At 39.8% G+C, this 14,866-nt stretch overlaps 1 protein-coding gene across 1 annotated transcript in view; it reads right to left on the reverse strand.

The window, feature by feature from the left end:
• Positions 1-14,866, reverse strand: part of LOC121373991 (urea-proton symporter DUR3-like) — an 81,432-nt gene that overhangs the window by 7,198 nt on the left and 59,368 nt on the right. Inside the window, exon 3 of the mRNA XM_041500847.1 lies at positions 6,796-6,912. Within this exon, the coding sequence (XP_041356781.1) occupies positions 6,796-6,912 (117 nt within the window). The remainder of the gene's footprint in view (positions 1-6,795; positions 6,913-14,866) is intronic.

Here is a 14,866-nt window from a genome sequence, read left to right on the forward strand (position 1 = left end):
CGAGACGGTTCAGGCCCCCACATAGTGAGCTTTGACGGCTCAGTAGGAGAGTGTGAGGCCACCACGCCAGATTCTTCTCTCACTATAGGGTGTATACTACCAAATCAAATATCATAGACGACAATAGTAACATATGTGGCTAAAACTGCTACACATACCGTTTCAATTGACATACACACCATGGATATAAATTATTTAATACTACCACCTCTCATCATTAAAGTAGATCAGAAGAAATGGTGGGGGGGGGGGGGGGGGGAGGTGTGAGCTGCTCGTTTCACACATAAAAGGAAGCCTCTATGACTAACCTAGTTCCGCACAATCTGTCATGCTTTTTTTAGTAGGACCCTTGTTTCAATCACAATAGTAGTTGGTACATTGGTACTAGTTCATATTAAATGGCAGGAATTTAGTGGCCAGGTGAAACAGCATTTTATCACAACAAACACTCTCACATTAATTACCAATGGCAGGACTGGTAGCCTTAACTGTGGGATGAAAAGTTTGGTGTATTTCGAACTTTGACCCACTCAAATATTTGCTGTTCGGCTATCTTTAGTCCATTTGTGTCAAAACAGAAACCGAGGAATTCGCACGTAACTGTGCAATAAATGAATTACAATTCATATATAAAAACACGTTATTAAGTTTTAAACTCATATCAACTCAAATAACATTAAACAATTTTTTTTAAATCATTGTAAACAAAAAGTTTCTTTATAAATTATCATCAAATTGCATAGGTTAAATCTTCTTTTTTTACTACAGGTATGAAGACAACTGGATGGAACAGCCGAGTAAAAGCACGCGCGGTTCTCCCTTTAGTCACTGCGTGCTGCATTATCGATTACTTCGCTGTCAGTGCAGATAAAGTTGCATACCTTGGCTGTTCTATCATTTTGTCTTCACCCCTCTATTAAAAATGAAATTTAATCTATATAATTATTTTAATTTGTTAGGAAACGTCTTTATTTACAAGGCAATTAGTATTATTTGTTGTTGTAAAAAATTTTTTATGAGAGTTGGTATAGATTTAAAACTTAATGATATGTTTGTTTTTTTAATATAAGTTTTAGCATTATTTTGTATATAGTTCCATGCAAAATGCATCACAGGAAATTCAAGTATATAAAATGAAATAAGTTTCCGAGATATGAACTCATATACATGATATCAGTAACATACTTGGGATACTATGACACAATTATTTATAGCCTAAAGAATTATTTCAAATTTCTTGACGTAAGAGTATGTAATGATGACCTGGTATCTGAAATTTGAGCACGTCACTGCGTTTCACAACCTGCAGCTAACTCAAATTAACCCGACTTTTACATCAAATTGGAGTCGATTTCGCTGTCTTTGTTCCGGAAACGGTTCCACTCGGGGAAAACATAATGAATGCCTTAAAGTGCTGACATATGTGAAATGAGAGTGACAAAACGTTAATTAAATCACATGTCTTATGTCGAAGTCAGCAAGGATTTAAGAACCGATGCAGAACCAAATATATTATGATTTACGTCGAAGAGTTTTAAAAAAATTATCCAGGTTCTAACTATCGTACTGAAATCAATAAAGAACTTTGGGAAATATTTAGTGCGTATATTTAAGGTCGATAGATAGATAGAATAATTGGCGATTGGGTGTCAAACTATGGTAAATGCAAAACATTAAATGCTATATTTAAGGATCTACAATGTAGCATATAGTATTCATATAAATTTAGCAGTGGAACTGAGACTAGGTCGTTTGTAAATGCATAAACCATGAAACATCTCGACCTCTATTATCTTGTTAGCCTAGGATATCTCGAAGTCCAGAAATAGTTTCATGGCATAATTTTCATCAAATACTATGTTTATCTCGACCCATCGTTATCTGGAGCTATTTTGTTCGATCCTTTCAACACCAAAATTACAAAAGTTCACCTTATTTACATCTTATACCACTTAAACTTAATATATCAAGCAGGTAACAGTACTTCTCGTATCTTATATCACTTAACCTTTAACATACCTAACAGGTAATAGAACTTCTTGTATTTATAACCTTTAACATACTTAATAGATAACAATACTCCTTAAAGGAGTGGTCAGTGAAGTAAGTGTAGTGGTCAGTGAAATAGTAAGTGGAGTAGTCCGTGAAGTAGTCAGTGAAGTAGTAAGTGGAGTGGTCAGTGAAGTGGTCAGTGGAGTGGCCAGTGAAATAGTAAGTGGAGTGGTCAGTGAAGTAGTAAGTGGAGTGGTCAGTGAAGTAGTAAGTGGAGTGGTCAATGAAGTAGTAAGTGGAGTGGTCAGTGAGGTAGTAAGTGAAGTGGTCAGTGAAGTAGTAAGTGGACTGATCAGTGAGGTAGTAAGTGAAGTGGTCAGTGAGGTAGTAAGTGGAGTGGTCAGTAAGGTAGTAAGTGGAGTGGTCAGTGAAGTAGTAAGTGGAGTGGTCAGTGAAGTAGTAAGTGGAGTGGTCAGTGAAGTAGTAAGTGGACTGATCAGTGAGGTAGTAAGTGAAGTGGTCAGTGAGGTAGTAAGTGGAGTGGTCAGTAAGGTAGTAAGTGGAGTGGTCAGTGAAGTAGTAAGTGAAGTGGTCAGTGAAGTAGTAAGTGGACTGATCAGTGAGGTAGTAAGTGAAGTGGTCAGTGAGGTAGTAAGTGGAGTGGTCAGTAAGGTAGTAAGTGGAGTGGTCAGTGAAGTAGTCAGTGAAGTAGTAAGTGGAGTGGTCAGTGAAGTGGTCAGTGGAGTGGCCAGTGAAATAGTAAGTGGAGTGGTCAGTGAAGTAGTAAGTGGAGTGGTCAGTGAAGTAGTAAGTGGAGTGGTCAATGAAGTAGTAAGTGGAGTGGTCAGTGAGGTAGTAAGTGAAGTGGTCAGTGAAGTAGTAAGTGGACTGATCATTGAGGTAGTAAGTGAAGTGGTCAGTGAGGTAGTAAGTGGAGTGGTCAGTAAGGTAGTAAGTGGAGTGGTCAGTGAAGTAGTAAGTGGAGTGGTCAGTGAAGTAGTAAGTGGAGTGGTCAGTGAAGTAGTAAGTGGACTGATCAGTGAGGTAGTAAGTGAAGTGGTCAGTGAGGTAGTAAGTGGAGTGGTCAGTAAGGTAGTAAGTGGAGTGGTCAGTGAAGTAGTAAGTGAAGTGGTCAGTGAAGTAGTAAGTGGACTGATCAGTGAGGTAGTAAGTGAAGTGGTCAGTGAGGTAGTAAGTGGAGTGGTCAGTAAGGTAGTAAGTGGAGTGGTCAGTGAAGTAGTAAGTGGACTGATCAGTGAGGTAGTAAGTGGAGTGGTCAGTGAAGTAGTAAGTGAAGTGGTCAGTGAAGTAGTAAGTGGACTGATCAGTGAGGTAGTAAGTGAAGTGGTCAGTGAGGTAGTAAGTGGAGTGGTCAGTAAGGTAGTAAGTGGAGTGGTCAGTGAAGTAGTAAGTGGAGTGGTCAGTGAAGTAGTAAGTGGAGTGGTCAGTGAAGTAGTAAGTAGAGTGGTCAGTGAAGTAGTAAGTGGAGTGGTCAGTGAAGTAGTAAGTGGAGTGGTCAGTGAAGTAGTAAGTGAAGTGGTCAGTGAGGTAGTAAGTGGAGTGGTCAGTGAAGTAGTAAGTGAAGTGGTCAGTGAAGTAGTAAGTGAAGTGGTCAGTGAGGTAGTAAGTGGAGTGGTCAGTGAGGTAGTAAGTGGAGTGGTCAGTGAAGTAGTAAGTAGAGTGGTCAGTGAAGTAGTAAGTGGAGTGGTCAGTGAAGTAGTAAGTGGAGTGGTCAGTGAAGTAGTAAGTGAAGTGGTCAGTGAGGTAGTAAGTGGAGTGGTCAGTGAAGTAGTAAGTGAAGTGGTCAGTGAAGTAGTAAGTGAAGTGGTCAGTGAGGTAGTAAGTGGAGTGGTCAGTGAGGTAGTAAGTGGAGTGGTCAGTGAAGTAGTAAGTGGAGTGGTCAGTGAAGTAGTAAGTGGAGTGGTCAGTGAAGTGGTCAGTGAAGTAGTAAGTGGAGTGGTCAGTGAAGTAGTAAGTGGAGTGGTCAGTGAGGTAGTAAGTGGAGTGGTCAGTGAGGTAGTAAGTGGAGTGGTCAGTGAGGTAGTAAGTGGAGTGGTCAGTGGAGTGGTCAGTGAAGTAGTAAGTGGAGTGGTCAGTGAAGTAGTAAGTGGAGTGGTCAGTGAGGTAGTAAGTGGAGTGGTCAGTGAAGTAGTAAGTGGAGTGGTCAGTGAAGTAGTAAGCGGAGTGGTCAGTGAGGTAGTAAGTGGAGTGGTCAGTGAGGTAGTAAGTGGAGTGGTCAGTGAAGTAGTAAGTGGAGTGGTCAGTGAAGTAGTAAGTGAAGTGGTCAGTGAGGTAGTAAGTGAAGTGGTCAGTGAGGTAGTAAGTGAAGTGGTCAGTGAGGTAGTAAGTGAAGTGGTCAGTGAGGTAGTAAGTGGAGTGGTCAGTGGAGTGGTCAGTGAAGTAGTAAGTGAAGTGGTCAGTGAGGTAGTAAGTGGAGTGGTCAGTGAGGTAGTAAGTGGAGTGGTCAGTGAAGTAGTAAGTGGAGTGGTCAGTGAAGTAGTAAGTGAAGTGGTCAGTGAGGTAGTAAGTGGAGTGGTCAGTGAGGTAGTAAGTGGAGTGGTCAGTGAAGTAGTAAGTGGAGTGGTCAGTGAAGTGGTCAGTGAAGTGGTCAGTGAAGTGGTCAGTGGAGTGGTCAGTGAAGTAGTAAGTGGAGTGGTCAGTGAAGTAGTAAGTGGAGTGGTCAGTGAAGTAGTAAGTGTAGTGGTCAGTGAAATAGTAAGTGGAGTGGTCAGTGAAGTAGTAAGTGGAGTGGTCAGTGAAGTGGTCAGTGGAGTGGTCAGTGAAGTAGTAAGTGGAGTGGTCAGTGAAGTAGTAAGTGGAGTGGTCAGTGAAATAGTAAGTGGAGTGATAATTGAAGTGATAAATAAACTGGTCAATGGAGAGGTCAGTGAAGTAGTAAGTGGAGTGGTCAGTGAAATAGTAAGTTGAGTGATAATTGAAGTGATAAATAAAGTGGTCAATGGAGAGGTCAGTGAAGTAGTAAGTGGAGTGGTCAATGAAATAGTAAATGAAGTGGTCAGTGAAATAGTAAGTGGAGTGGTCATTGACGTGGTCAATAAAATGGTCAATGGAGAGGTCAGTGGAGTGCTGTAATGCCACTTTGCCAACTTCTCGCCCAATAACCACCAAGCATTAGCGGCGCAGATATCAGTTAACGCGCCTGAACCTCTTTTGGATTTAGGCACATTAATAAAGTTAAAAGAAAGAAAGTATGATCAATCATGACCCATTTATTTCAAACATTAATTTATCATAGCTGAATGAACATTTGCTCTGAAGCACCGCTACACTGACCCTACCCTTTTGGCAACTTTCATTGGGTTCATTACACAAAATAATTAGCATGACCCATAATCTGTCAAATTTCACGCTTTTACCAAAGAGTACAAGGTGTCGCTAAAACGACTCGCTAGCCGCACCACTACACTGAATTTCTAGTGGCTATTAAAGCAGGGCATCGCTAAAACGACTCGCTAGCCGCACCACTACACTGAATTACTAGTAGCTATTAAAGAAGGGTGTCACCTGTAAGTAGGTCTAACCGCACCACTACACTGAATTACTAATGGCTATTAAAGAAGGTCATCACCTGTAAGTAGGGCTAACCGCACCACTACACTGAGTTACTAGTAGCTATTAAAGAAGGGCGTCACCTGTAAGTAGGGCTAACCGCACCACTACACTGAGTTACTAGTAGCTATTAAAGAAGGGCGTCACCTGTAAGTAGGGCTAACCGCACCACTACACTGAATTACTAGTAGCTATTAAAGAAGGTCATCACCTGTAAGTAGGTCTAACCGCACCACTACACTGAATTACTAATGGCTATTAAAGAAGGGCGTCACCTGTAAGTAGGTCTAACCGCACCACTACACTGAATTACTAGTAGCTATTAAAGAAGGGCGTCACCTGTAAGTAGGTCTAACCGCACCACTACACTGAATTACTAATGGCTATTAAAGAAGGTCGTCACCTGTAAGTAGGGCTAACCGCACCACTACACTGAGTTACTAGTGGCTATTAAAGAAGGGCGTCACCTGTAAGTAGGTCTAACCGCACCACTACACTGAATTACTAGTAGCTATTAAAGAAGGGCGTCACCTGTAAGTAGGGCTAACCGCACCACTACACTGAATTACTAGTAGCTATTAAAGAAGGTCATCACCTGTAAGTAGGTCTAACCGCACCACTACACTGAATTACTAATGGCTATTAAAGAAGGGCGTCACCTGTAAGTAGGTCTAACCGCACCACTACACTGAATTACTAGTAGCTATTAAAGAAGGGCGTCACCTGTAAGTAGGTCTAACCGCACCACTACACTGAATTACTAGTAGCTATTAAAGAAGGGCGTCGTCTGTAAGTAGGTCTAACCGCACCACTACACTGAATTACTAGTAGCTATTAAAGAAGGGCGTCACCTGTAAGTAGGTCTAACCGCACCACTACACTGAATTACTAGTAGCTATTAAAGAAGGGCGTCACCTGTAAGTAGGTCTAACCGCACCACTACACTGAATTACTAGTAGCTATTAAAGAAAGGCGTCACCTGTAAGTAGGTCTAACCGCACCATCTACACTGAATTACTAGTGGCTATTAAAGAAGGGCGTCACCTGTAAGTAGGTCTAACCGCACCACTACACTGAATTACTAGTAGCTATTAAAGAAGGGCGTCGCCTGTAAGTAGGTCTAACCGCACCAACACACTGAGTTACTAGTAGCTATTAAAGAACGGTGTCACCTGTAAGTATATTTAATCGCACCACCACACTGAATTACTAGTTTCTATTAAAGGGCGTCACCTGTAAGTAGGTCTTGGCTCCGGGAGCTCTCGTCTTGAAGTGTACGGAAAGAACCGGAAATACGAAGATGTTTGCCATGATGCCAGCAGAATACCAAAACGGTCCAGCGATTCCATTCTGAAAGAACACAAGTTGGATAATTAGCGCACACAGGTACATGCAGTAAGTACAATAAACGTATCTGTACTAGCTAATTAATACACCTCCGCGTTGCAGACCTGTGATTGATGCATGGATCAGCAGCTGTAAAGATGGCCCCCTGGGCTCCATCTTGTACAGAGCCACAATTTGAATATGACACTCTTTTTTTTAGCTGCTGTTATAGTATATATTGGAATCAGTTTGATCCAAATAGAATCTATACACAAGGTCAACTGAGAAAAGGAAAGGAAGTTCTGTTCTAATATAAACTAACTGACGACTGCTTGTCCAGAAGTGGGATTAATGATTGGTTGTTGAGGACAGACAAGTTAGTGTCCTTGCCCCACATCGAACTGATACTGCAAATATAATGAAACCCTTAGACTGGTCTACACGTCAAATGTGAAACGTATGGTTAGAAAAATAACTTTATGTGTGTGTGTGTGTGTGTGTGTGTGTGTGTGTGTGTGTGTGTGTGTATGTGTGTGTGTATTTGTGTGTTTGAATGTGTTCTTGTGTGTGTGCTTTCTGTATAGCTCTGTCATTTCCACCTCTCTCTGCCTCTATTCTTTCTATCCTTCTCTCTCTGTCTCTCTCTCTATCTTTATGTCATACAGATAAATTATTTACTTAGTTGAAGAAATAATTAAAATCCTGGTTTTCATAGAATCTGAATCATGTTGGCGACCGTCGCAGACTGACCCAGCTCGTCGCAGACTGACCCAGCTCGACGCAGATCAAAGAACATTTTACTGAGAACAGTCGATCATCGTCGATCCGAGTCAAATCCAACTCGGACCATCCGCAACTGGGTACCGATGTATTACAGATTTTATGGAATCTTTAATAAAATAATTTGGCCCACAACACGGAAGCAGATCCGAGGGGTGGGGAGGGCGGGCCTGGGGACCTGTCCTTCTCTAAAAAATATTCGTCCCGTTTTCCACTTTTTTTTTTTTTTTTCTCCATTTGACGAGTTAGTCTATGTGCCCTTTTCCCGCAAAATATTTCCTGGCTTCACCCCTGCAACACTGCTTATTGCGATATAATTACTATTTTAAAATCTTCCTGTTTGACCAGAAGCTTTCTTTTTACAAGGGCGCCTATGTTTGCGTAACAGATTCCAAAAGGACTTCAAATATTTAACGCTTCACGCTTCACTGGTAAGTGAATCACAACTATGTCTACAGGCATTGTTTGCTGATAACAGTATATCATTAATTAATTAGGTTGACTTGTTAAAAGATGTTTAAAGAAATCCAATAACTGGTATTTTAGCCAAGAAAACATAATTCCGTTAAGTGCATGAGTTCTAGGTTAGTTAGTGCTTGTAACTGAATAGAACATTCATGTCTTTGAAAACTCCAGCAGGTAATTAGTTTGAGAAAATCGGTTATTATTGTGAAGGATACCGCGCACTAGCAACATCTCTCCATTACCACCGCCACGACGACCACCAGAAATCAGCTCTTATAATAATACATAACAATAGTGGTAGCAGAAACAACAGCATCTTCAATACCACCACCACCATCACCACCACTACACTACTACTACCACTACTACCCCACAACTACAACTATTACTACCACTACTACTACTACCACCACTACTATTACTACTACCACCACTGCTACTACTAGTACTACTACTACCACTATCAATACTACTACAACAACAACTACTACTACTAAAACAACAACTACTACCACCACTACTACTACCACGACCTCTACTATTACTACCACCACTACTACTACTACTATTACCACTGCTATTATTACTACTACTATTACTACTACTATTATTATTCTAATATTACCACCACTACTACTATTACCACAATTACTAATATTACCACCACTACTACTATTACCACCACTACTACTATTACCACAAATACTAATATTACCACTAATACTATTACCACTAGTATTACCATTACTGCTACCGTTACTATACTACTATTACTACTACTACTATTACCACTACCACTACTATTACTACTACTACTACTACTACTACTACTACTACTACTACTACTACTACTACTACTACAACAACACATCTTTTCATCATAGTGCTGCTGCTGTTGCTATACTGAAATAAGTCTGGTGGCAGTACAAAAGGAATCAGGCCACAGTAATACATGGTGTTCTCTAGGGTGAAAAATGACATTACAAAACTAAATAAAGCACCCCGCTAAATACAACCCAGTATCACTAGTAGATATATACTCTTCAAAAAAAAAGTCGGGAAACTCTAATAAGAATTTACAATTGCCAAAATTGTAAGGTATATTAGCTGTGGGGAATGGTTATAAGATACTAGTGAATTAATTGGGCAAACATTACAACCGGTAGTTCAGTATTACAGTAGGTTTTATGACCACAAAAGATCTTGAAGGACGATTGGGGTCAGAAGTGAAATTTGAAAGTTGACGTGTTTTAAATCAGTAAATCGCCAATTCAACAATAAAAATAACTAAAAACAAAACAATAACAACTGTATGATCAACAGAATGAAAGAGATTGACAGAAATAATGTTCCACAGTGATTAATGGACCTTCCTGGAAATTGTCAAACTCGAGAATGACACACCACGCACGTGTACGGGGCAACTGCGTGAAGCATGTGCAAACTATGGAATGTGTTCCGGTGTGTTGGTAAACAGACCTGAACGTTCTTGACTAGGATATCTGTGGTCAAAACGTATGTTCGGTCAAATAGTTTATATTAAAATTAATATTTCAGGTCCCCCTACTTTTTTAAGAGTATATAATCGTTGTAGTGGCAGCTGTAGTAACAGAAGCAGAAGCGGCGTCGACGGCGGTTAAAGTAGCCCCACCCCAAAAAGTAATTAGTAACATGGTGGAAAGCAAGCAAGCAAACAAACAAAAAAAGCTTTCATTTTCTTTAATCCACAGCAAAAGCTAAACACAGGATAGCTTGACCCGCATTATAAATAATGTTTGTTAAAGATTGGGCCATTTGTAAAAAAAAAAAAGAAGAAAAACAAAAAAGCAATTTTACAACATAATAGAAGCCGGAAATGCATGCCTAAACGACCCGGAACTCACGTCTCTTTTCGGAGGAAAAAACGTTAAAGAAGAAAAAAAATGTCTTCCAATTCTTGATAATTGTCAGCTTTACCGCTGATTCCCGCGGTAATCTGGACCGAAGACCGCCGAGCCGGACTTTAATTATGATCTCATTTAACATCCAATTATCCTCATATCTCGACTAGCCACTTCCCTCTCGTTGACAAAGTCACACACTGGTTTACGGCAGTGGTCGACTTGATTGCAGCACTATCGACGACTTTATTTGACAGGAGAATCTTGAGATGTCGCACTGTGTTCATTCACTTCACATCTAATTTAATGCAGCTCAATGGAATTGCAACACGGTCGTATCAATGGCCGTGATGTGTTGTGTTTTAGTATACATGTAAAAAAAAACATCCTGTGTGAAGACTGGGGGTTTCATGATCTGCAGGTTCAGTCAGCTGCTCACAAGCGTAGGCCCTATAAGACAGGGGATCAGGGGGGTCAATTGCCCCCCCCCCCCCACACACCTCACAGATATGGAGCAAACATTCGCATTCGGGCTAAAACGATGGAGGCATTTTGGCAAAATGAGCATTATAAAACCTTTTTGCCACGTATTTCCATCATTTTACCCACAATATTAATAATAATCAATGTAAAATACGCAGTGTTTCATTTGGAACCGTATATAGCTGTTTGGTAATAATGCAAATATGAATAAACGTTATTTAGATTCGAGCATTTTCGTTTAATTCCGGGAAAAATCAGCCCCCTCCCCTTCCGCCCGCAAGAAACATCGGACCACGTACGTCTATGCTGCTGCTCTGCACTAATCTGGTTTGACACGTGGAGTCCAAGCCGTGTTTGACTCTTAGGATACCACCATTCACGTTTGCATGCATTCCAATGCAATTTTTATGTTGGAATATATTATGTGCAAATAGGACAATGTTGAAATGACCATATGGGTGCTAGTTTGTTTTGTTTAACGACACCACTAGAGCACGATGATTAGTTAATCATCGGCTATTGGATGTTAAACATTTGGTAATTCTGACACGTAGTCAACAGAGGAAACCCGCCACACTTTTCCATGAATCCACCGAGGTGGTTCGATCCTGCTACGCAAACACATCAAGCGAGCACTCAACCGACTGAGCTAAATCCAGCCCCTGACTATATGGTTGCTAGTTTTAGAAAATAATTTCTTGGTAACAGACAGGCAAAACAAAAGTCAACATAGGTTGCCCACGAAATCATTTAGTTATCTTCCCTTTATATGCCACTGCACCGCCTTATTTTGCTTTGTTAAAAAACACAACTAGAGCACATTGATTTATTCATCATCGGCTATTGGATGTCAAACATATGGTCATTCTGACATACAGTCTTAGAAAGGAAACCCGCTACATTTGTTTCATTAGTAGCAAGAGATCTTTTATATGCACCATCCCACAGACAGGATAGCACATACCACTACGGCCTTTGATATACTAGTTGGGATTGAAATACAAACTATCAGAAAACGGCCGTAGCTAGGAGGTGTGTGTGTGTGTGTCGGGGGGTGGGGGTGGTGCAGATGAATTTTTGGAACGAACGAGTATGGAATGCGCAAGACACTAGGGAGTCCTGGCATGCCACACTGGAAATCAAGACGCTCTGAAATACCATTTTGCAACCATTTCAGGGAGGTTACATACTTAAAACGCCAGTAGCAATAACCAGTAAATTGTCAGATCATTTTAAAGCTAGCTACGGCCCTTGGGAATGGGTCTGTCGAGGGAATTCGATTCTACGACATGAGGCGAGAGCTCTACCAACTGAGCTAGACCCGGCCCCAGTTGAATTAAGTAATTACGAGACAAATTAAACGTATAGTCTTCAGGCAATATTGTCTTGGGTCATTTATAAGTAACCGCTGAGCGACCTCACCATTAATTCGATATTAGCAACAAACACTGCTATCACACACACACGCACAAGGGAGAATAGCAATGCTTGTGATATACAAATTCAACGAAATTGTTATATGTATAATATTGACTGTATCTATTTAAAATCTGTATGTATTTACTGTATTTATTTAAAATCTAAGTTATTACACTTTATTGCAGACTCCAGAGGGAGATAATGAATTAAACATTTACACAATGTTGCTGCACTGTCACACGGTATTAAACTCAGACAACACAAGGAGATCATAAATCAAACATTTACCGCACTGACAAGGCTTAATTTATTATTTAGATCTCCATATGGAGTCTGCGATAACGTTTATTAAATTGTAACAGTTCAGTAACATTTTGTTAATGCTTAATTTATGTTATTGTATTTTAAATATATGCTATTATATTTCATTTGAAATCTATATTATTACCAATGTAATAAAGTTTAATCAGAGGATGCTACCAAGCGTTGTCATATTTAAATAGATTAGCGAGCGCGCGCGCGCACACACACACACACACACACACACACACACACACACACAACCAGTCACACACACACACACACACACACACACACACACACACACACGACATTACATTAGCAGTTTTACAATTTTCAAACTGCACGCGGGTGTACGCAAAACCAAACAATACCTTTGAAAACTAAAAGAATGTAATCGAAACTTTTGGTATCAGACAGCTGACCTTTCACGTTCTAATAAATATCAGTTGTAAAACAACCTTAAGGTGATTTTAACAGGCAGTGATGTTAGTGCTTAGGGAAATTCAAATTATTTTGCATCAAGTCAACTTAATATCCACTTTTCTTTCATATAAAAAAAGAAAAAAAGAAGAAAAAGAAACAGGATTGAGCAAGTCTGTTCTGAAAACAATTTCCTTAATCGCAAGACATACTTTCACGCCTAAATTACTTTTTCTTTCTATTACATACACAACATTGAGTTTTGATTGGTGAATAAAAAAAAAACTGCCGCCAAATTGGCGTTCTGGAGACTTATCGGCTGTGAAAATACGTGATCCGAAACTTGCCCAGGGGCAGATAAGCTCCATTTAATCGACATCCACAGCAGGTCAGGCAGATTAATACATGTTCAATAAATTTAGATATCCTCCACTGATTGGGGTTGTGGGATCATCTAAAACGACAATCTTCACATATCGGGGGCTTCACAAGGTATTTACCAGGCGATTGGTCCTGCCACTGAACACCGAGCAGAAGGTTATAGTTGTTTTATCGCCCGCGTCATGGTGATGTATGAGGGCATTTAAAGACAAGGTTTCTGTGTCACTAGTTCGTGTATGAAGCACTGACGAGCATTTTGAAGTTGGAGGAAAGTGATCTTACATTTTACCTGATACAGGAAAATGCAGCAAAATGCACTACTGTAAAACAGGTGAAAACATATAAAATGTCATACGTTTAAAATGCCATTAACAACAGCTACTGTAAAATGGCATATCTGTAAAATGCCAGTAATAACAGCAACAATAACAACAGAGTTTCAAAATACCCTTAAACAGTTGTATGCTTACGAAATAAGCAATAATGACATAGCAATGGAATAGACCGCGTGTGTAGTTATCATTATGTTTTAATAATACTATTTACTTAAAAAAAATCAAATCAAAAGTCCATTTAAAAGTATGATTTATTTTATGCGTGTATGTTAAAAAATTGACCATAAGTTAAATAAGACCGAGTACTCCAAAAGACACTGACGTAGTTCTAAAATAAATCTGATGACTAAGAAGAAGGAACTTCATTGGTATATATAAAACACATATTACTTGAAATAAGGAAATAAAATATCTTTCGTTGTGAGAAATTTCATATAAAAGAGTATTGTGTTTTATTTGACGACACTTCTAAAGCACGTTGATTAATTAAGCATTGGCTATTCGATGTCAAGCATTTGCTCATTCTAACACGTAATTTTAAAAATAAATCTCTCGACGTGTTTCCATCAGCAACAATGGATATTTTATATGTACGTTCAGGACAGCACATACCACGGCATTTGATAGACCAGTCGTGGGACATTGGTTGTAACGGGAAAACCCAGTGGATTCCGCTTCTTTTGTTAAACTAATATTCTTTTCCTTATTTTTTTTTGGCAATGGTGGTTTTGGTAAACGACATTAGTCGGAGATTCTCGATGCTTACGAACACACCCGAGAAGTTCCGATATATCGTCAGGAACCAAGATTTTAATAACCACGGACATCCAAACCTGAAACGTTTGTAAAACTTGCGTAATACAAATGTAACATCGACACTCGAAAGTAGTTCATTACAATCGATTGTAAGTCACTGCAAATGACCATAAGTCGCTACAATCGAATGCGTCTTATTTGCGGACCACGGATCTAAAGGAAGTTAATAAATTTCCACGAGAGATTATTGTCAAATGAAGTGCGACCTCACGGCGCAATGTAACATACAGTTTGATTGGTCCAGAGTTTATGGTTCATCGTAGGAAGTATATTGTGTTCTGTTCGTTTTGATCTCTTACACTTACGAAATATTTAATACAGTTTCACATTGTGTACAGTTTATTTATTTTGTTTAACGACACCACTAGAGCACATTGATTAATTAATCATCGGCTATTGGATGCCAAACACTTGGTAATTCTGACTCGAAGGTATCAGAGGAAACCCGCTACATTTTTCCCTAACGCAGTAAGAGATCTTCGATATATACAATCGTATAACATCTGTTTAAATACGCATCGTCCCTTATACCCTTGTGTGTGCGACTGTCCAACTCTCCAGCAATCACTGGCGTAGCCAGGGGCCACGTACACTGAACATCGTAAGTTTACGTCTGCGACCAACAGTTATCCCGGGCAGACGTTTACACGAGTTTGGCATCTATATCACACGAAAAATTACATCATTACGGAAGAT

The sequence above is a fragment of the Gigantopelta aegis genome, chromosome 6 (assembly GCF_016097555.1).
Source record: "Gigantopelta aegis isolate Gae_Host chromosome 6, Gae_host_genome, whole genome shotgun sequence".
Classification (NCBI taxonomy): Eukaryota; Metazoa; Mollusca; class Gastropoda; order Neomphalida; family Peltospiridae; genus Gigantopelta; species Gigantopelta aegis.